This window comes from Stomoxys calcitrans, chromosome 4, assembly GCF_963082655.1.
Source record: "Stomoxys calcitrans chromosome 4, idStoCalc2.1, whole genome shotgun sequence".
Classification (NCBI taxonomy): domain Eukaryota; kingdom Metazoa; phylum Arthropoda; class Insecta; order Diptera; family Muscidae; genus Stomoxys; species Stomoxys calcitrans.
The window spans coordinates 87,065,219-87,089,860 of NC_081555.1; the positions used below are offsets into that span (position 1 = coordinate 87,065,219).

The following is a 24,642-nucleotide window of genomic DNA, read 5'->3' on the forward strand; positions in this document are numbered from 1 at the left end:
TCAACGCTGACTATATTACTACTAAATTACCGACAATTACTTTTTGGGCAACCCAATATTACATTAACATGAGATAACTTTAGAGTTAATATTCGCTAAGTCATTGTCGAAAGCATATTTGAGAACAGATTTGTAAAAAGTCAAAATAATTGAAAACGAGCTAAGTTCGGTAGGGCCGTTTTTCATCCACCATTGATCGCGTTTGTCAAGTTTATTTTTTATTCAATTTTATAGGCAGAAACTAAAATGGATGAAGCAACAAACTTCATTGATTTTCATATCCACCACCATATGAAAGGTGGTATACTCATTTAGTCATTCTGTTAGCAACACATGGAAATACCCATTTCCGACTTTACAAAGTTTAAATACTCTGAGTCGTTGTAAAGTTCGAAGATGATTTAACGATGCCTGTGTGTCTGTCCGTCTGTTGTAATCACGCCACAGCAAAAAATTGAGATATTCAACATTTGAGATATTGAGCTAAAGTTTCGCACAGATTCTCATTTTGTGTATTCACAAAAGGAGCAAAATCGGATCATATTAAGATATAACTGCCATATAGACCGTTTTCCAGGTTAAAGGTCTGAAGCCCATAAAAACCGCATTTTGTTATCCGATGTCGAACCGAAAATGGTCCATATCGGGCCATAATTAGATATAGCTGCCATATAGACTGACCTACCGATTTAAGGAAGCGTTTATCACCCGATTTTGTTGAAATTTAGAACAGTGGCATCCTATCGACATCCGCAACCGGTTTGGTTTAGATCGAACTATATTAAGATATAGCTGACTATGGACCGATCGGTCAATTAAGGGTCTAAAAACCGATTTCGCTTAAATTTGGAACTGTGAGTAAAACTAGACCTCTCATTGTCCGATCTGAAAATAGTCCAGAAGGGACCCTATTTAAATATACCTGTATTATGGATCGATCTGCCGAATTAGGGTATTAGGCTGAAAGCCCATAAAAGCCCCATATGTTACCCGTTTTCGCTGAAATTTTAAACAATGAGAGCAATAATCCTCTCATTGTCCGAACTGAACATGGTCTAGATCGGACCAAATTTGGATATAGCTGCCATATAGACCGATAGTGGGCCTTAAGACCATAAATGACACCATTTTCCTATATCGCTGAAATTAAGAGCAGTGAATTGAACTAAATTTCCGAACCAAATTTGGTCCAGATAGGACCATACTTTGATATAAATTTGGAATATGGAGTTGCACTAGGTCACCTGACATCCGAATCACGCATGATCCATATCAGACCATATTTGAATATAGCTGCCATATGGACCGATCTATAATCTGGGATCTTAAGCTATAAAATCCGAATTTATTATTATTTTTAACCTGATTTCCTTGAAGTTTTTAACTGTGACTTACATACACTTCTCGGTACCTGAACCGACTATGATCTAAATCGGCTATAACTTGGTCGTTAATATAGATATACATGGTTTTTAATCAAAGAGGATAATAAATATATTCATGGTAGTGGGTATCTAAAGATCGGCACGGCTGAACATAATGCGTTTTTGAAATTTGAAACGGTGAGTTGTACTATGCCTACTGATGCCCGAACTGAACATGTATTATTCGATATAGCTGCTATATAGACCGATTTGCCGAGACCATTTCCAGTTGTTCACAGCGATTTATCAATATTTTCATAAAAAATTTGCACTTTCACAAAGCCAAGACTGATTGAAGAAACTTTCCAATGCTTTTGCGATGTACTAGAGAGTTCTTAACTATTGTTTTGCTACAATTTTTATCTTAGTATTGGATTGAACATCTCAATGGTTTGGCTGTCATAGGCCAAAATATACACAAAAAAAAAAAAAAATCGTGACAAAAGTCTGAGAAATCATAATCTGGAGGATTGATTTTCACCGTGGTCTAGTGGAGTTTTTTTCTCAGTACAATCCCAAGAATCAAAAACGCGAAAGGCCCATTAAGATTTTTTGCCTTCCATAACAATTGCCCCACCCTAGTATCGAATTCGAAAACTGACAAAAAACATGGAAGTCTCTCTAGCATTTTGGTCAAAACTTCAAAGGTTGCAAAAAGTTGCAGCTTAAGAGCTCTTAAGCTCTTAAGAGTTAATGTAAGCATATATGGTACCAAATATTAGACTTTCATTTTTTGAATTCTTACCAAATTTTTGAGCTGAAATAGTTTTTAAATTTTCTCGCTGGATTTCGAACTAGGGCTTTTAGCGTTATGGGCCGTCTTCTTAGTTTTAATAAAATTATGCCCTCCTATCATTAATCTTACCTATGACTGTTTATAAGTAAATATTGATCCTTCTTAATTAAAAACACAGTTCAATATCTTTTCCTGTATTTATCATAAATAATTTTATTACCTGAATCGATAAATTTTATTTATTCAAAAAATAAAAAACAAATCTTTTAAAACGTAATATAAAATATTGTAAAAATTAGTTAAAGCATATTTTGTACACTGTAGTTTTAAACAAAGATGATGCCTATCAAAGAGGCGCTGGTATATTCAGTATAAGGACTGGTGTGAATGTTATTCAAACTGAAAGTAGTTATAAGTAAAACATAAGAAACTAAATAAAACTGAATTTAGAGCGAAAAATTTCTCTGTTTTAAGACAAATAAAATATTATTGTTTTTATTTGTGTTTGATATTAAGTTATTGTACTAATTTTGTTTACTTGATACTTTATTTTAGATACATTTAAACACCAGATTATTAACTATCCGTATATTGTAGATGATTTTTTATCTCATTGTCGTTTTAGGTAATACTTTAAAAATGTACAACAATGAAATTTGGTATCATTTTCAATGTGAGTTCAGAAAATGCAAGTTGCAGTTATGAGAAGAAATTATTTTAAATAATAAATTTCATTATTCTTTTGAAAATTTTAAACATTTCCATATTTTACTGTTCTACCTTTTGTGCAAATTTTCGATTTTAAATTTTGTGTTCGTTCTTTCATTGAACAACTATGAATAGCCGCTTCATTGGGTTGTTAAAGAAATGTGGACACTATTTATAAGTCCTCAACAATATTTATATATTTTTTTTAAATCAATTCTTATTCTCTTACCAATATGATTTCTTCCAAATCTCATTGTTATTCACAGCATTTTGTATTACCGGAAAAATATTTTCTTTTTTTATTTCTGCCCAAGTTATTCATTATTTGTTCATGTAACTTTATCTATTTGAAATTAACATTTTTTATGCTTAATGTTGAACATAAAATTTGTATTGTAGTTTATGTTGTTTGAACCGCCGAAAAATAGTTTCCCTGATTTATAAAAAAATTCTTTACACTCCCAGAAAAACTACAATATAAATTTCATTTTTTCCATTTTCTTTCTTCGTTTTGCGTTTGCGCATGTAACTAAATAATTTATTTTATTGTTAATATGTGTTGTTTTGTTCTCATTAATTTTATTGTATTGAACAATGTATATGCAAATGTATTTTTTGTTTTTGTCTATGAATTTAGTTTTAGAGTTTTTTGTTTATTAATACAAACATTCCCTACCTAGATTGCCTTCAATTGCCATTTATTTAAAGTTCTGGAGTTTATCTGTTTCGTTAAGTGTACATAGTTGCTGATTACTTTTTGGTATTTCATTATTATGTGTACACAAATCTCTAATTATTTCATTAGTGTTTTTGTTTTTACATTTATATTTGCTTTTTGAAAATTGCAATTATTTATTGCACACATTACATCTTATCCATTCTGTTTCTATATTTTAATAGGAATTTATTACATCAAAAACATTTATACAACATTCATACATCGATTTACATACAATACGAATCAGTTAGTAGTTTATTTTATTTATTGTAGTTTATATATTAACTTAAATTTCTCAAAAGTTATTGAATATTATTATTTTTTGTTTGTGTGGTTAAAGCTTTTCAAGGACAAGTTTTATGTTGTAATATAGTTATAGTCAGTAAAGTACATACATAGTTGGTATTCTTCTTGTTATTAATCAGATAGGGCAAACTTTGTTTTCAATAGTTTAAAATGCAATTAGTCTTTAGAGCAAAACAAAATATTAGTATAGATTCAACGAGAAAGAGAGAGAATGAAATAATGGTTATTGAATGTAATAATAGATTAAGAGTTATAGGGATGTAATATGGTTATCTTCAAAACGCCCATTATGGATTTCTTCCAATAATTTATGAAATGTGTACCAAAAAAAGAGAGTTTTTACTAGTTGTTGGTAAATTGTTGTGAGACTGAGTGAGATATCATTGTTAACTGATGCTCGATGAACTTGTTTTGTATATCAATTTTTTTCTTCAGTTCTTTTAAAACTGTTACAGCATACCCTCTTTCATGATTGTTGTTCTTATGAGAAAACTATCAACATACTAATTTTCGTTCTCTATAAAGAGGGATCCAATTATTAAATGTAAAAGTATTAACCAATCAATTTTTCTTCTCAATTATGAAAGATTTCGTCTTCTGTATGTAAAACTTTTAACAAATAACTTTTTAATCTTAATTAAAAAAAAAACAATTCTGTTGCTATCCTGTTTATAGTGATAATACTTGTCATAATAATAAATATGTAGGTACAATAATTATAACAAAATGTGTTTTAGGTATGTATGTATAAGCATGAATTTGTTTCTTGAGACTTAAAGCATTTTATTTTCATGTAAGATATGAATTAATTTCTTTATGGGTTGTTATTCGCTCCACCAGTAGATCAAGTATTCCAGAAATCATTCAAATGTTTATAAAATTTTGTGCAGCTAATTAACAAGGAAGAAATTTTCCAATGAATGCAAAAAGTCGATTTAGGAAAATCGACTTATAACAAAGGCCTGCACAAAACCTTTCGTTGGTGACTGTTTTTGTTGAACTCATCAACGCTGAACCCGCAAGATGTTGTATTTCAAGACTACTGAAGATAGAGTAAAACGAACAACTTGCTGTTGAGTATATAAATCTGAAAAACAACCTCCATTCAGTGTATGGGAGTATTTTTATCTTGAATTCATCGCCGCTACAGTGTGATATGAGAAATTACTCACTGTACTCGCTGTACAGGAAAGCGTCTTGCTGTTATTTTTAATAGAATAACTGATCACACAAATCGTTTGCAAACTATTTCTCTTCTTACACGCTTTTATTAGATAAGAATTGCTCCCTCTAGAAGCTCAATAAGTCTAAGTGATACCAAAACACCATGTGCAAAATTTCAGCCATATCGGATAAGAATTGCGCCCTCTAGAGGCTTAAGAACTCAGGACCCAAGATCGATTTGGCCCATTTACAATCCTAACCGACCTATACTAATAAGAAGTATTTGTGCAAAATTTTACCCAAATCGCATAAGAATTGCGTTCTCTAGAAGCTCAAGAAGTCTATCGGGAGATCGGTTTATATAGTTGCTATATCAGGTTGTAAAAAGATTTAGACCATATTTAGCACAGTTGTTAGAAGTGATACCAAACCACAATGTGAAAACTTTCATCCAAATCGGATAAGATTTGCGCCCTCTATAGGCTCAAGAAGTTAAAACCGGTTCATATGGCAGCTATATTAAAACATGAACCGATTTGGCCTATTTACAATCCCAACTGACCTATACTAATAAGAAATATTTGTGCAAAATTTTAAGCGCCTAGCTTTACTCGTTCGAAAGTACGAAAGCTTTCGACAGACGGACAGACATGGCTAGATCGACTTAAATGTGATGGCGATCAAGAATATATATGATTTCTGGGGACTTTGACGCATATTTCGATATGTTACAAACGGAATGACGAAATTTGTATACCACCATCTTATGGTGGAGGGTAAAAAAAATAGCCGTGTGTTTGTGTGTGTTTACCCTTGCTTTTGCCAAATCAACCACGTTGCCTTCGTCGAATTTCGTACTACGAAAGCAAACGACAAGAGGAATGGTACTATATCTGAAGCATTGTTCAACATGCACTCACTGAATTCTGGATCAATCTTTCTTTTTGCTGAAGGGCTCTTTTCATATTCACTCATCTCATTGTCTCGTTGTCTTTGTGTCTTGTTATCGGTTTTACTCAGTTCTCTATTGTCTCATGCAATGTTGTAGTTTTGAACGAAGAGTTTAGTTCTTGAAATACTCTATGATTGTCAGTGTGTCTTGAAAGCAGAAATAAATGTTCTTGCGCAGGCCTTTGACTTATAAAGTTAAAAGTGGACTTTCGAAAATTGTAAATGGCCGCATTTAACCTATTTGAGAAAGTTGCAAAGTTTAAAAGTTTGACTTTTCATAATCGAAAAGGTAAACATTTCCTTAAATTCCAAAAACGCAATACACATGGTATTTAAGAATGTCTAGACTTATGTATGGAGGTCACAACAACAGATGCCCCTGTGAACTGTATTATAGCTTGTCGGCCTTTATGCTGTGTTTGAGTCAAGGCAAGAACATCAGCACAGTTTTTCAGTCATCCTCTCACTAAAAGCTAGCAGTATTTATAAACAACTTCTTCACAAAGAGATGAAGCTCCATGCCATTGAAATTCGGGAAAACTAAATCATTCTACTGACAACCTAAACCTATTATTTGAATTCAATAACTAACCAAGAGTAAAGGGTCTTGGAAATGGTATGGGACTGATCTAGATCAAGGGGTCTAAACATAAGCCCAGCGAAGACTGAGACCTGCCTGTATAAGTGAAGGACAAAAGTGCATCAATTAGAGTCGCCACAATTTTTCAGCCTAACAAATCCATTATCGGAGAATGTCAAACACTTAGGAGTGATCTTGGATAAGAAATATCCTATCTTGAAGCGTACTGAGAAGGCTCACGTATGATAAAAAATATGTAAATGGACAGTAGGCTCGTAATGAGGCTTGAATCCACAGACAGTCCACTGGTTCTAAAGGAGTATGTGTAGAATAATACCTACTCACGCCTCAATAGTTTGGTGGGCTGCAATGGGAAAAATTCAACAGAAGTATATAACAAGAGGTTCAGAGAAATTGTTGTCTTGACATATCACCACGCCTTCTGAAGACTATTCTTGATATCCGGCTCATAGCCATCAGATTAAGTATGAGGCCGCTACTGCTGCTGTGATACTTAAGGCAATGGGAGAGTGGTTGAGCGAGTTTATTTAATTAATTTTTCAACATTTCCTATGTCGTTACACATCATTCGTGACTTATAGACTCCGGCACATAGGTGTGAATGCGATACCAAAGCCATATCTGTCCATCTGACGAAAGGAAGCTAACATTCGAATGATGTTGGGATTGTAAATAAGCCAATCCGATACCAGGGTATGACTTCATTCGGCAACTGTTTCTTCAGATTTGGCAGGCAATTGTATGTGGTATTCTATTAGACGATTATTATTGTTTGAGCCTGTGAGTGGAGTACAAAGATGTTGAGGTGGGTACAACAAAGTTAAAATAAATCTGCAATTAAAGGAAAATTTATGGAATTTCACTTTGAAATAGCTGCTGCGCCTAATTTCGGTCCTTTGAAATTTTGTTTGGTCCAAATATGCATTTGCATTCCGATTTCTAAATTGCTTTTAATGTTTGATAATGCTTGTAAACCCCTACAAAAAATGACTTCTTGACCTAGAGTCGTTGTTTGAACCATTGAGAGGCTTATCTCGTAAAGGCACATAAACAACAGCATTTTACTCTAAGCGATTGATGGCCGCGGAAGATCTAAAACCCTAGAGTAGTCTTAGCATGGACTCCACAGAGCAAACAGCTGAGTTGGTGGAATCAGGTCGTAGTATGTTGTCTGATATTGAAACCTCGACTTATGGAGTGAACCTACTAGCCGATAGGCGACTTCTGAAGAAGATACCTGGTTCGCGTCTTGAGGACAATACCGATATAGACTGCGTGCCCGCCATTTGGAATTTGCAAAAACATAGGCGCCTCGAAGAGGCAAAAAAAAGAGGCCCTACTTTCAAGTTTATTGGTAGGCTTGGTGCGACGGAACCTAAGACTCTTTCTAATAAAGATAGAGGCTCCGGAAATTATAGCTGGTCAGGCTTGCTCGGACAGTAAATGTCCAAATTCGGCAACGTTAAAGCAGTCAGCCAAAAGGCTGTGGTAACCTAGTGAACAATTCAAACTAATATGATTGGAGATTAACGCTCAATCGGCATGTGCTGTTGAGTCCCAAAAAAGGTCACACGCATCCTTCAGATGCCAAATCCATTCTTGAGAGACTGTAATCCGAATCTTTCAACCACCAGATAAAAGATTTGTATAGTTTATTGGATGACGCTGATGGGAATCGGAGACAGGCAGCATTCGTACTAGATCCCAACAAGTCGAAATGAGTTGTGTCGGATTCAATAAGGTAAGGCTTAAAGTGAAAAAGCGAGGACTGGGACTGGGGATTCTGAAGACGCTTCAGCAGTTGTTGCTCAAGTCTTATCGCCCTAGATTTCAGGGAAAAAATCCCCTTACGCCATCAAAAGCTAGGAAACGGGACGGGATCCGACAAGCGCTTTATGAGTGGATCATTCCGTTGGATAAGCCTCAAGATGGGTGCTAGCTGTAAATGAAGAAATTCAAAAGAAACTTCGACAGCAGCAGCTGGGGAAGTATCTGACGGTGACTCGACCACACCGCAAGTGTCCAGCGCCCTGTGGAAGAGTGGTAGAAGCGCAAGGTCAATTATGAATGAAAATTTAGTTTTTTTTAGGATTCAAATATCTAATCTTGATCTCTGAGTTGCACAAATTACCCTTTGAACTTTGAAGTGAGTAGTTGGAAAGCTTGTTGACAAAATGGTTGTTGTGTTTGTTTTTTAGTTATTTGAACTGTTTCGCTTCTAAAGCCAAGGTAAACACATGGAGCGACAAGCTTCCCTGGTATGTGGTTCATCACCGGAACGACCTCCACCTCCACCACCAGCAGAACTGTTGCGACGATCATTTTTTTGACTTCCACTCTCTTTCCCACTGTCTTTCCAACTATCCTTCCCGCTCCCTATGCCGACAATTTTGAAAAAGGAACTCCTTCGTCAGTGTTTGCGTGGACCCTGAGGCGATGTCGAGCTGCTGCCGTTATTTGAGCTAGGCGATGTTGAGAGTGAGGAACCCAGACTTACGCTACCATAGGACGGCCGCTTTTGCAGATTTGCTGGCGAGGGCAATGATGATGGTGAGGGTGTGGTCGAAGGTGCTGCTGAGGTGGCTGCAGAAGCGGTGCCCGCTGTTATGCAGGTGGTGAAAAGGGCGGCAGTGTTGATAATCGTTGGATTCGGTGTGGCCATGGAAGAAGCTCTCTGCATGGTGGTATGACGCTTTGGTATGACAAATGCTGGCGGTGGTTGAGGTGTATATTGGGGTGGTGTTGAATTGGTGGAGATTTGGCGTACAAATGGTCTGGGTCCGGGCATTGTGGAATGCTGCTGCACTGAGCCACTGCGAGCTATGGCCCCAGTGCGTGGTGGTATGGCAGGCGGTGGCCCTGGTGGAGGGCCTCGTGAGCTGCGTCCCGTTGAACCTGTCGAGGGGGTGGGTGAAGTGGCTACACTCTCCGTTGAGGTCTGCGAAGCCAGGCGTGGCGGAAGTTGGGGCAGAGGACCCGGCTGTGAAGCACCGCTACTCTTGCGTGCCGCCAAAGGAGGATGTGACTTAGTTTGGCCAGGTGATTTCTCCGATGTAGTTGCTTTGTATTGTGGTGGCTGCTGCTGTTGCAAGGGGGCCTTATTGCTTGAAGCCGATATAGTGGTGGTAGGTGTGGTGTGGGTCTTGGCATTCGTATGCACCAAACGTGACTGAGGCTGTACCACAGATGTTGTTATGCTGGGCTTTTGCATGGGCTGGGTATGACGTATTGTTATGGTTTGTTGTCGATTGCTGTTCTGTTGCTGGGAAGGTAAATGTGAAGTCTTGGGAGTCAAACCTGGGGCTGCTCCCTGGACGACGGCCCCCGTTGCATGTTGTTGGTGCTGCTGTTGTTGTTGTTTCTGCTGGGCATGAATATCTTGAATCTGGGGAGTGATGACTACAGGATTCTTCTTTTGATTTTGATCTTGACCCGCTGCCACATAGGAGAAGACACATAGCACCGAGTAACAGATTTGATCGGCCTAGATGTTTGAAGGAAATTTATTCGAAAGACAATGGTTAAAATTTTTGTAGCAAAATTTTATTAGGAACAGAAAAACAACTACAAGATGAAGATGAATTGAAAAAAAGTTTACGAATTAGAAGAAATACATATAAAATTGAACTAAACTCTATTCTACGAGAATATGCCCAATAAAACTCATGCAAGGTTAGTAATTTTTGTATTTTCGTTTTTATTTTAAAAAGCCAAATGAAACCTTGCTTAGCTACGAGTATATGTAATAAGTGTTAGTTAGCTTAGAAAAAATGTTCTAGCGTTTGTTTTTTTGTTTTTTGTATTTTAAGATTAAAATATTTCTAAAAATGTATTCTTTGAATATCTTTAAAGGCCTCCAGTATCCGTATCACTGTCACTATCACTGGATGATACTGCATATAAAACATCCTCCTGGTCCCTGTGCTTGTGGTCGCTTGCAGTTAGATTATCATTTCTATCCCTGCGATAGTCCTGCATATCAGGATGTTGCATTAGACGCTTGGCAAATTTAATGCTAAACATTCGATGTAGGCAAAAGGCAGCTTCTGAAGCCTGATTACCGATCAATCAACCAAGTATCCAAGAGTAGTAGTTAAATTGTGTATTGCAGTTTTTTTGTTGTGAAGTGATGGGAATTTTGTTGGTTGTGTGTTGAACCAGGTGTTGTTTATTGTTGTGATTAATTATGATGATTGTGTTTGGTGTTAAATTGTTAATTGGATTGGTTGTTGGATTGTGTGGTTTTAATCAAATATTTCATAAGTTGTTATGGTGTCAGATAGTCACACACACACACATTTACATTGAGAGTTTATATTAACACACACACAGACATTTACATAAAAAGAAAAAAATAAAATAATAGAACATAATTTAAGGAAACCTAAGGGAATTTTTCATGATTATTTGTTATTGTTTCTTTGTAGTCGACTGCAGACAACAATTTTATTGTTTATTTATTAAGAAAAAATATATCTAGTTTTATGTAATTTGATTGAAACGAAGATATATCGATCTTTAAATGAAGATATATCGATCTTCATTTAAAAATTTTCTGTCTTTAAGAAAACGATGCAATGTTAAGAATCGATTAAACTTTTATTTGGCATAAAAACTTTAAGCCTTGCGACCCCCAGGGTTGCTAGTGGCAATTTCATTTTTTGTAAAAATAGTTTCTTTCTATTGTAGCGTAGTGCCAGGATTCTTTTATGTGTCTACTCAAAGTGTGTGCAAAAAAAAATTTGTTTTAAGATTCGGCGAGATTATTTTACATACCGAAGAAAATTGGTATTAAAACTTCAGAAGTGCTGGTAATTTCAAAAACGAAATTTTCAGCGATCAAATTTTGAAACGGATGGTCATGCCGTTAATAAATAGGAAATGTATTTTAAAGATAGCAACTTCATTTTAAAGTTTTGGTTCTTTGGGTTGTTTTCATTACTAAAGTCCAACGAATAAGCAGAATTCTTAAAAATTGGCACAACTTCAGTGTTGATAGTTAATTTTTAGAATTGCTAAGTTGCTTGTATACAACTTTGGGTCATGGTGGTGTTAATGTATTTGTACTTATATCAAGCTAGCCAACTGAATAATTAATTTTTTTCAAAAACTTTTGAAATACATGGAAACTGATAAACGAAAAAAAAAACAAGAAAAAAGCCATCAAAATTCGGTGAAAATAGCAGTTTTATCGAAATATGTTCCGATTTGGACTAATATACTAATAAGTACAAGTCATTGTTCAATTGTGTATAGCAAAATATTGGTCTTTTTAGTAGCTATATCTAAAAATAAACCGATCTGAACCATATACGACACGGATATAGAAAAGCCTAGCATAAGTCACTGTGTCAAATTTCAGTGAAATCGGATTATAAATGCGCCTTTTATGGGGCCAAGGCTTTAAATCGAGATATCGGTCTACATGGCAGCTATATCCAAACCTGGACCGATTTGGGCCAAATTGAAAAAAAAAGATGTTAAAGGGCCTAAGACAACTCACTGTCTCAAATTTCAGCGACATCGGACAATGAATGCACCTTTTATGGCCCCAAAACCTAAAACCGAGAGATCGGTCTGTTTGGCAGCTATATTCAAATCTGGACCGATCTGTGCCATATTGCAGAAGTATGTCAAGGGGCTTAACTTAACTCACTGTCCCAAATTTCGGCGACATCGGACAATAAATGCGCCGGACAATAAATGCGCCAAATTGACGAAGGATGCCGAAGGGCCTAACACAACTACTGTCCCAAATTTCAGCAAAATCGGATAATAAATGTGGCTTTTATGGGTCTAAGACCCTTAATCGGCAGATCGGTATATATGGCAGCTTTATCCAAATCTGGACCGATCTAGGCCAAATTGACGAAGGAAGTCGAAGGGCCTAACACAACTCACTGTCTCAAATTGCAGCAAAAGGGGATAACAGATGTGGCTTTTATGGGCCTAAGACCCTAAATCGGCGGATCGGTCTATATGGCAGCTATATGCAAATCTGAACCGATCAGAGCCAAATTGACGAATGATGTCGAAGGGCCTAACACAACTTACTGTCCCAAATTTCAGCAACATCGGATGATTAAAGTGGCTTTTATGGGCTTAAGACCCTAAATCGGAGGATCGGCCTATATGGCAGCTATATCCAAATCTGAACCGATCTGAGCGAAATTGATGAAGAATGTCGAAGGGTCTAACTCAACTCACTGTCCCAAATTTCAGCAAAATCTGATAATAAATGTGGCTTTTATGGGTTTATGACCGTAAATCGGGTAATCGGTCTATATGGGGGCTATATGAAGATATAGTCCGATATAGCCCATCCTCAAACTTAACCTGCTTATGGACAAAAAAGAATCTGTGCAAATTTTCAGCACAATGTCTCTATTTCTAAGGACTGTAGCGTGATTTCAATAGACAGACGGACATGGCTAGATCATCTAGATTTTTACGACGATCAAGAATATATATATACTTTATAGGGACGGAAATGGATATTTCGATGTGTTGCAAACAGAACGACGAAATTAGTATATCCCCATCCTATGGGGGAGGGTATAAAAATAACCGTTATATCCGAGAAGTCTAACATAGGTCACTGTGGCAAATTTCAGCAAAATCGGATAATAAATGAGCATTTATGGGCCCAAGACCTTAAATCAAGTGGGAGATCGATCAATACTGCAATATTCACATACAGCTTGATCTTGACCATACTCGGTACGAATATCAATTAGCCTAAAGCAACACATTGTGTCAAATGTCAGCGAAATCGCAAAATAAATGTATATAATGGGAGCTATATCCAAATAATCCGGTCTGAACCAATTTTTGGGTCGGAGGCTTTAAACAACAAATTTTTTCATAGTTTAGTGAAATCAGATAATAAATATGGGCTTCAGACCCTTAATTGGCAAATTGGTCTATATGGCAGCTATATCAATATATCGCCCGACCTGAATCATATTTGAGTCGGATATCGGGAGGCTTAAAACAACTCAGATTGGTACTAAAGGCAGCAATAGTGTTGTATTAGAAACAATGCTAGCTACTGAATTTCGCATGAACCATTTAGTTAGGCGATAATTTTCTCATAGTAATGAGTACAGTCTGATTAAAGTTTAAGCTCAACAATATGGACCTTCTTTTTATGCCGAACGGCATGCCAGGATACCTCACAAATGTAGCCCGCATTAGTAAGGAGATAACCACCGCTGAGAATTGTTTGATATTACCAGCGGGGTTTTAAGCCCATGGGATCGTCATCATAGGCGACAACCATACAATACGGTACTTACGTTTGGTATGGTTTTGATACCGTACGGGGTTGCCCTACCGTTGCAATACCGTATGGTATCGAAATAAGCACGTTTGATATCAATTTTTCTATCAGTGTAACCTTTTTGAATTCGCAAAAACAACTCCTTCTGACTTGTTGAGGACTTTCAGTCTGGCACTACTTATTCGTGAAATTCTTAGGATCCATGGAACCAAGTATCTCAATAAACATGAGATAAAGGCACAGTTTTGTTCTTCCATCTCTTCAAGCGGCTTATATTTTTTAGACGATAATATTTTGGCAGCTATCTCAAGCGGCTTCTGTGTGAGTGAATTAAAAAGCAAGCAAGTGAATTAAAAACATGTCCTCTCCAATCAACAGTTGAAAGGAGAAGCTTTTCAACTCAAAATAATTAAAAAAAATTTCGTCTTTTATATACCAAAATTTGAATTATAGGATATAATATCAATTTTAATTCAAATACTTAACAAGTTTGTTCAATCGAATTTTGTTTGCAGCCGACTAAAACTTTGAATATTGAACTAAAATGTGTCAAGAATAATGAACATGTCATAACGTGCATTAAATAAAAATTATAGACTTTATAACATTGATAAAAGTCTTCAGAGATAGGTTTGAAGCAATGAACACGTTGTACTTACCATATTAGATTTATATTTTCGTTGTATAAGCTGTCGAGTTTTTGGATCTGAAAAGAAAATGTTCAGTAAGATTTACATTAAGTACACGAAAAATTATTAATCGATCACAGTTTTATATGCCAGTCGGATATTGACAAGAGTTACATAGTAGAATGAGCAAATAAATTGATGTATAAAAGATTCTTCATGTAATCTTAGTCAAGTAGACGAAAATACAAAAAAAAAAAAAAAACATGAAAAGGCCGGGCCGAACTTTGGATACCCACCATCTCGGGTATTTTTGTAAACCAACTTTCATCATAATCCGGTGAAAAATTCATAATTTATGCCCCCATAGAAGCTTTATCGAATTATGGTCCGATTTCAATCAAATTCAACACGAATATTGAGAGGTCTAATAAGTACAAGTCATTATTCAATTACGTAGGACAAAACATTGGTCTTTTTGGTAGCCATATCCAAATATAGACCGATCTGAACCATATACGGCACGGGCCAAGACTTTAAATCGAGAGATCGGTTTATATGGCTGCTATATCCAAATCTGAACTTATTTGGGTCAAATTGAAGAGGGATGTCGAAGGGCCCAACACAACTCACCGTCCGAAATTTGGGGCTCAAGACCTTAAATCGGGGGATCGGTCTATATGGAAGCTATATCTAAATCGGGACCCATCTGGGCCAAATTGCAGAAAGTTGTCGAAGAGCCTAGCGCAACTCACTGTCCCAAATTTCGGCGAAATCGGACAATATATTGATTCCGATATAGCCCATCTTCGAACTTAACCTGCTTATGGACAAAAAAAGAATCTATGCAAAGTTTCAGCTCAATGTCTGTATTTTTATGGACTGTAGCGTGATTTCAACAGACAGACGGAGGGACATGGCTAGATCGTCTTAGATTTTTACGGTGATTTATGTACTTTATGTACTTTATAGGTTCGAAGATGGATATTTCGATGTGTTGCAAACGGAATAACAAAATGAATATACCCTCATCCTTCGGTGGCGGGTATAACAAAATCCGAAGGACCGAAAGGATCTTCCAGATGGCATACGACTGGTCCAAACCTAGTGGTCTCAACGTTAACCCAGAGAAGACTGAAATCTGCCTGTTCATGAGGAACACGAAGGTGGGCCAATTTGACGCACCACGTTTCCTCATTAGATCGATTTAGATATCGGACAAGATCAAATACTTAGAAATGATCATGGACAGAAAGCTGAATTGGAGGTATCACACACCGGATCGTACCGAGAAGGCTCACAGTTATTGGGCATTCAGGATCAGGAGCGTGAATAAACTACTACTTACTTATGCCTCAGTAGTTTGGTGAACTGTAATGGTGGATAATAAAACAGGTTCAGAGAACATGTGGTTTTGGCATAGGCGATGGGGACCACGCTCACTAGGGCATTGGAGACTATTCTAGATATTCGACCCATAGATAAAGATTAAGTGTGAGAGTGCAACTGCTGTTATGTGACTTAAGGTGAGAATGGAGCAGATCATATCATCGCAGTATAATCGACGCGACGATAGGAAACCTCGAAGGATAGGAAGAGGTTTCCGATGTGGAGGGATTTCTGGAAGATCATGTTACACGGATAGATCAAAGCTAGAGGACAGAGTGGGCCTGGGGGTCTACATTGCTATGAGACTTAAGGCCATGAGAGAATGTATAAAGGATAGGAGCAGGTCATACTATTGCGGTATAATCGACGCGACGATAGGAAACCTGGATGGAAGAGTTTCCCGATCGGATAATTGAGACGACATCTAAGGTAGAGTGTGAGGCACCGCTGCCAGCGACATAGTCTTCGATTGATGGAACTATGGTATTGCCACTGCGCCTCAAATGGTCCATGGTCCTTAGTCCAATTTTTGCATACTCTTTCTAACATTTCGGCCGGTATATTACAAATAATCGCTTCAATGTTGTCTTCCAATGCGTCAATTGAAGCGGGCTTGTCTGTATAGACATGTGCTTTAACATAGCCCAACAAAAAATAGTCTAAAGGCTTTAAATCGCACGATATAGGCGACCAATTGACTGGTCCCGAACGTGAAATAAAATGTTCATCGAACACGTCTCTCAATAAGTCCATTATTACGCATGCTGTATGGCATATGGCACCGTCTTGTTGATACCACATGTCATGCAAGTCAAGCTCTTGCATTTTGGGCAAAAAGAGTTCGATATCATCTCACGATAGCGCTCACCATTCACAGTTACGTTACGATTCACATCATATTTGAAGAAGTGCGGTCCAGTGATGCCACCAGCCCATAAACCGCACCAAACTGTGACTTTTTCTTGATGCATTGGTAGCTCTTTCAATGCTTCTGGCTGATCTTCACTCAAAAATCGTCAATTCTGCTTATTTACGTACACATTGAGCCAAAAATGTGTTTCGTCGCTGAATGGAAGAATCGCAACATAGCACGCAGTTTGATAATAAAAATTTATAAATTTCAAGCGTTGTTCGCTTGTAAGACGATTCATGATTAAATTATAGATCAAACTGAAGTTGTTTGACAGTGAAACAAACACGAAACGTACGTCAGCTGATTAAACCAATGTTGGCAAAAAGATAATAGCTAAAAAATCACCCTTTAAAAGAAAGACAATTCGTTAAATTTTATACCCTTCATCTAGGATGGGGGTAAACTAATTTCCCCGATTGTAACTTATTGATGTATTAATTTGAGACCCAACAAAGTATTTATATATATTCTTAATTGTCTTGATATTATAACTCGATTTAGCCATGTGTCTGTCGAAAGCAAGCTCACTTTTGAGGGAATAAAGCTATGTACTTGTAATTTTGCACAAATACTTCCTATTAGTGTAGGTCGGTTAGGATTGTATATGATCCAAATAGCTCCATTACCGGATATAGCTCCGATATAAACCAATTTCCCGATTGGAATCTCGAACCTCTAGATGCCGCAATATTTTTCCCATTTATCGAAAATTTTGCCCATAGAGTTTTGTTTCGACTTCCAAGATCCGTTCGTAACTTAATATACAATAGATTCGACCAGACCAAACTTCATGCGCTTCTACTTAACATTTGCAATACTTACTATATTCCTCCAATACGAATATGCCGCCTTTTTGGGTAAAACACTTTCGTATGTGATCCAAACGAACGAAAAACTGAAATTGTAACATCAAAGAGAAGCTCAAATAAAAATATTTCAAAACATTTTCAATAAGTTTTATTATAACTTAAGATATAAGTCAACATTATATTCTGTTTTTATATGGACTGGGGGATATTTTTTTTGGTTAGTCACGTATTTGAACAAATCATGTATGGAAATTGTAATATAGTGCTCATAATTTTGGGATTTGGGATAAACGACATGCATTAACTTCAAATTTCAACTAAAATTACAAGAACAACAATTAAAGCTTTAGACGACAGATTAAAGCAAAGCCAAGAATGTTTGGAAATTATAGGTAGATGTGTATAAAGGGAGATAAAGTCAGATTTAATATGGAGAAGGCTATACTATTTGGTAGTAAGAATATAATAGTTTAGGAATTTTGCCTTTATTAAAGTGTTGTCGATATATAAATATAAATATTTAAAAGTTTCTTTTAATCGAAATACTGAAGTGGTTCAATAATTTATAAACCTAGCAGAGAAGACACAAACTTAAAATATATTTGTCTGTTTTTAACATAATTCAGACTTAGATAACGACTTTAATATCGTGTTTAGAAATACCGACCTCTTCGATATCAATTAAATACAGTTAGGGAGTCAGAGATCCAATGCTCTTCGGAGTTTGGGCAGTTCTGATCCTGCCTGAGACTGCATATTACAGTGTCCCAAAAAAAGAATTTTTGTTTTTGGAGCGCATACCCCCCTTTTTTTTCTTTTGAACCCAACAAGGAAAATTCGAAATATTGTGGCAATCGGTTAACGATAACCCGCGCCTTAATGGTGTTTAATGTTGCGTCTACTTCATTCCCAGAGATCAAGTAACGGATTTTAGGTTCTAAAATGAAATTCGTCAACAAAGTGCACATTTACAAGTATATGGCATGGTTAAAACATGAACGGTACCCTGCGCCACTACTATGCGGTTTGACTCTGAAATTCTTTCTGATTCGGCTTAGCCCTTTCCGTCGTGAATGTCTTATAACTGTGTATTTTTTTACGAATTTCATGCTACGACCTAAAATCCTCAACTGGATCCATAAGAAAGAACTGCTTCCAACTTTGAACGTAGTGTCGGCACGGTTTAACCTTAATCGATCTCCATAATATTTCGTATTTTGCTTATTGGGATCTTAGGGAAAACAATTGAAAGGTATGCGTTTCCCCACTTGCTAAAAACATGTTCCCTTTATAGCTTGGGAAAGTATACTGCACGTGTCCGTCTTCAGACTAAGGGTGACACGACGGACTATTTATCTTCATAACCATTCTTTAATAACGACTTGGATGTTGGTTTTCCGAACTGAAAGATTGCGTAGACATATGTATATCTCGCCTTGGAATATACGCACTGGTCCAAGATGGATAAGGAGACGAACCGGGCCATAGCGGAGTAAGGTGGAATAAATAGCAGACGATTTGGCAGTGCAGACCTTCGACGAAGGGCGAAACTATCTATAGGACAACGAAAATTCTATGGGGGGTTCCAGATCCTAAGAAGACGAGACTATTGTTCAAACGAAGTGAAAAGGAGGTCAATACGGCTTTCGGTACCATAACGGAACACATAGTTCACCTACGCAAAATCGGTGCGGCGAGTAATAGCATGTGTACTAAGGTAGCGCGATTTGAACATCTTAAGGGGCCCTTCGCGTTTCTGTTTCTTAGGATTGGACTCAGCAACAAGTAAAAACGTGCAATGTTCGGACGGCCCGAATCTTGGGAACCATGTATTCTGCTAAAATATAGGAGCTACATCTGGTTAAATACCGATTCGAACTGTACTTAGTACAGTTGTTGAGAGTCATAAGAGAACACTATGTTCAAAATTTCAGCCAAATCGGATAAAAAATGGCGGCTTCCACTGGCTAAAGATATTAAATTGGGTGATCGGTATATATGGGAGCTATATTAGGTTCTTTATCGATTTGAACGGTATTCATCACAGTTGTCGGAAGTCATAGGGGAACACTGTATGCAAAATTTCAGCCAAATCGGATATATCCAAATCTGAACCGATGTGGCCCTTTTGCTATCCCCAGCGACCTACATCGATATTAAGTATCTGTGCAAAATTTCAAGTGGCTAGATTTACGCGTTTGACCGCTATCGTGATTTCGACGGATGGACGGAAAGACATGGCTAGATCGACTCAGCATATCGAGACGATCAGGAATATATATATAGATGAATATTTTGAGGTGTTACAAACGGAATGACTAGATTAGTATACCCCCATCCTATGGTGGTGGGTATAAAAAGTCCACTAGACCATACGTTTATGGTGAAAATTGACCCTTGAGGTTTTGACTTGTAGTTTTTTCTTAGACTTTTGTCACGTTTTTATGGATATTTTGGCCTATAACTAGTACTCTCTAGAACATCGCAAAAGCATTGAAGCGCTCCTTCAGGCAGCTTTGGCCTTGTGAAAGTGCAAATTTTTCGTGATAATATTGATAAATTGCTATGAACAACTGAAAATGGTAATTTATCAACATTTTCCCGAAAAATTTTCACTTTCACAATTTACCAGAGAGTTCTTAACTATTGATTTTGTCTAAAATTTTAATCTTAGTATTAGATCGAAAATCTCAATGGTTTGGCTGTTGTAGGCTAAAATATCAGAAAAAAACGTGACAAAAGTGTGAAAACGGACCTCCTGTGCCTTGGAATTGCACACGATCTCGCTAACACATCACCTCGAACCACTCAAAATATCAAAGATATCTCCCGTTCTAACACGGAATATTTTCAATAGTTTCTTTTCGATTTTCTCCCACTGTGCGTTGTAGCATTTCCTTTGTCATTGGGGAAACAATACCAAGCATGAACGAACTAAGCGATTTAAGGATTTTGTAAGTAGCATGGAATTCCTAAAAGAGATTTCCTTTTTCGATGTAACAGTTCAGTAATTAGGGCGCACAACAAGCCGATTGCGGGCTTAGGTGTGTGTCCATATTAGAATGGGGCGGAATAGTACCCGCACCCTCTTTTCAATCTTATCTTACTTAAAGGATTCGGAAATAGATATTATGTGTTGCAAACAGAATGAATATATATTCTCCTATCTATTGCTGGTGCGTAAGAAGTAAAAACTAAGCTATTTAGTATAATATTACACTAAAAAGCTTTCATTAGTATGAAAAGGAAGCCGCTAATTTCTTTTACACTAAATAGAACATATAAAAATAAATAAATATTGATAACATGCAATAAGAAATAATAAGAAACGATTAATCGGGATTTGCACTTTATAGTACAAAACTAAACCTAACCTAGAGTAATGTTAAGTTTACAGCGGCCACTAAATCCAGATTTATGGCTTTTTCCAGATTTAAGTAAGTACAGAAATAAATCCCATTTCTGCAGGATTTATTTTTAAATCCCAAATAAATCCGATTTCATTGCTGAATAATCGATAAAAGTACCAAAATATGCAACTGTTTTAAAGAATATGAAATTTCCAAAAACGCAGTGTAAACGTAGAGGATTTATTTTTAGATTTAGTTAAATCCATATCATAAAAATTTGAATGTAGACGCGCTATAAACCCTAGCATATGTAATAAATCGAAACGGTAGTAATTCATTAACCATAACATTTTGTTCTGACTTTGATATCCACTACAATGGGTACCAATGGGGCTGGATAGCTTCAAATGTGATTTTGTTTTTGCTCTTTATAAAGTAAAATGTGAATATTGGAGTTTTTCTGATCAGCACTGTTTGGACACCTGTATAGAGCAGTAGATTTACCTTATGCAGGGGTCTACATGGTTGTACTGTATAATGTTGCTCCTGATAGTTATTCAAAATATTCGATACCAACATTACTATAAGAAAACAGATTCACTGCGTTTGAAAACTATTAGTTGTTATTGTTTTTTTCTATAAAAATCGGTTATCGTTAATATTTTATCAATCAAGAGTATCGGTTATAAATTAATTTATTGATGATTTTGTAGCAACAGGTCCTGATATAATAAGAGTGTTGTCTAAAAGGTATTAAAATTTCCATTTTATTGTCTGACTTTAACTCTAATCTTGAATAATGCTGATACTCGTATTCGTGATAGTATTGTTGTCCAGTGTTTTAGGGTTTCGTATTATTAGACTATTAAAAGTGTTCAAGATGTTAAGGAATAATAATAGTAGACGGTAAAATATAAAAAGATAGAGCTTTCTACTTTAACTACATTTAAAATACAGCTAATACATATGTAAGGTCTATGTATACATCAGGGTGGTTTCAAAACAAAGCATTTAAACTGAAGGAGCGTCTAAAAACCCAAACCAAACTTAAAATCATATCATAATTTAAAATTTTTCTTTTTTAATGCAAAGCAAGCAAATAAATACTCAAGTTTCTTGAGTTTGTTTTTTTTTAAGGTTTCGCAAAAAATAAAATTGGATTCTAATTTGAAAATTGATTTGATTCGATCTGATTTTTGTTACTAAATAAAATAAAAAATTCTAATTAGCACTTGTGAGATGGTCATTAAAACATATTTTGGGGGTTTGGGGAGGAAACATAAAGAACGAACGAACGTCTAGTCTGTTTATATCAGCAGAAATAAACAATTATTAATATTCGTTATATACGTGTTATTTGAATTAAACGAATTGCTTATTATGAAATTGATACGATAAACTGAAATTTCTGGTTAAATTTTTCTTGATTCGAGTTAAGAGGTTATAGGTATGGTGAAGGTGGTAGTATGGAGCTGTTATTTTCAGACTCTTTTGGGATGTTATTATGAAGCCAACAATAACAACTAAATGAAAAAAGGAAACGCAGTCGCTGGGGAAGGAGGGGGGCATGATATTTATATGAATCGAAATAGCAGGGTGGTGGTCGTGTTTTCTTACATGATTGCGGGGAAATTAACGTGTAATCAATCTTATTCTATGCTATGTGTCTGAAGTCCAGCTTTAAAAATTCAAGCGGGGAATTTTGTTGGTGTAGGGTTTTGCCTTTGAAGAGCAGTGGTTGGAAAATGTTTATTTAAAGGTAAGGTTTTGATAAAAAATTTAAAAGTAAACATAATGCTCAGAAAAGCTATCAATATTTATAGTTAATAATTGATCTTAATAATTTTTTTTATAATACCTTGGAAAAATTTTACTACCCATTTGATAATTCCATAGTAATTTAAAATTGTAATTTTTTTTTTCTTAAGGACGATATAATTTCTTTATTTTTTGATAATAATTATTGAATGAAAATCTAAGTTTGAATAGTTGGAGTCTCTGTCGACTTTCTTTTAATAATCATAATCCATAAGTGGATTCGAGATTGGTTTAATAAGGAGGAGACTAAGAAAATATTTGTCTTGGCATTAGCTTTCTCTAACTCATGTTTTTTATTTCAGGCTCTGGTCCTTTTTTTGTTAGTTTTCTATCTTTTAGTTTCTCTAGAAAAATAAGTCCCATAGAAGGAATAACCAAATATTATAATTTGTCCTTTAACGACAGATTGTGAAAGAAATATTTAAGTTTAAATTAAATGAACGAATTGCGCTTCCATCATGGAAGCAACGCGCATTTTTGACTCATACAAGAAAAAATTAAATGAACTAGTTCCCACTAATTAGTTTTTGATGGAAACACCTTCTTATTTCAGCTCACTCTATCAAATATGCGGGTTATCACCTTAGCCTAGAGGTTAAAATGTCTGCCCAAGACGCTGAACGCAGAAAACTGCAACTTTTATGCCCTCAAGAAATTAAATCGGGATATAAGTTTATACACGGGTTATGTCAAAAATTGCACCAACGCATTCCTTTCATCTCTTCCGAGATCACTAGGATACGGTTGCGTTGGCTAGGTCATGTTGTCAAAATGAATGAAGAAGCTTCTGCAAAGAAGTCATTTGAAGCCAATCACTATGGTACACACAAACCTGGACGGCCAAAGGCCGATGGAAAGATCAAGTAGTGGGAGACACCTCGATACTTGGTGTCAGAGTTTATAGAAGGAGTGCAGAAGATAGAGAAGCTTGGGACTCTATTCTACGTTCGGCTAATGGGGCAAATGCTCTGTCATAGCAAATTAAAGTAAAGTAAGGATACGGAAGATCCTAGCTGTTGCAACTATTAGAGAAAGGGTACATTCAGAAACCAAATAATACATGGGCAATGTCTAGTGAGGAAATGGCAGAACAACTATTGAATACACATTTCCCGGAAAAATCTCCAACAAGCAACTTGGCGCGGGAAGAGGTTGTCTTCGGGAAGTGTTAGGTTAGGTTGAAAATATGTTGCGGTTATTAATCATCCTCATCACACTATGTATATACACGGCAGCCAGTAAGGGGCTTGTTGTGCGCTTTAAATACTAAAAAGTTACCTCGTTGCCGTGACGCAGAGGTTAACATGTCCGTCTAGGACGCCGAAGGTGAACATCCCGGCGTGAACATCAGAAAAAAATTTTTCAGCTGTGGTTATCCCCTGCCTTATGCTGGCTACATTTGTGAAGTAACCTGCCATGTTAAAACTTCTCCATCAAGTGGTGCTGCTATGCGGCACGTCATTCGGACTCAACATAAAAAGGAAGCCCTTTATCATTGAGTTTAAACATTAATCGGACTGCACTGATTAATATAAGAGAAGTATCCCCTGTTCCTTAGTGAAAAATTTAGTTTAGTTTAACCTCGAAAAAGAAAATTGAAGTTAGAAATTTCATGCCCAATTGTTTTCCATAACAAGCCCCTAAGATTGTTTATATCTGGTATTGGGTTTCTACCTAAGTACCGGTGTCCGCTAGCCGGGCAATGACATAGGAAATGCTCCAACATCTCATCATCTTCCCACCTGGCGTATACATGCTATCTTTTGCCGGACCAATTTAGCATAAGTGACTCGTAGTCCTAAGTGTCTAGTTATGATACGAAAAGTTATACTGACCTCTTTCTTAGA

At 36.3% G+C, this 24,642-nt stretch overlaps 1 protein-coding gene across 13 annotated transcripts in view; it reads right to left on the minus strand.

The window, feature by feature from the left end:
* Window positions 1-2,343: 2,343 nt before the first annotated feature.
* Window positions 2,344-24,642, minus strand: part of LOC106090068 (MAP kinase-activating death domain protein) — a 211,703-nt gene continuing 189,404 nt past the window's right edge. For 12 of the 13 annotated variants that reach the window (XM_059366530.1, XM_013256136.2, XM_059366532.1 and 9 more), the window contains 3 exons: window positions 17,641-17,713; window positions 14,550-14,596; window positions 2,344-10,092 (listed from right to left, as the gene is read on the minus strand). In XM_059366530.1, the coding sequence (XP_059222513.1) occupies window positions 9,019-10,092; window positions 14,550-14,596; window positions 17,641-17,713 (1,194 nt within the window). In that variant the 3' untranslated portion in view covers window positions 2,344-9,018. Of the gene's footprint in view, window positions 10,093-10,281; window positions 10,662-14,549; window positions 14,597-17,640; window positions 17,714-24,642 lie in introns of those variants that run through there. The other variant, XM_059366538.1, reaches the window with a different exon arrangement.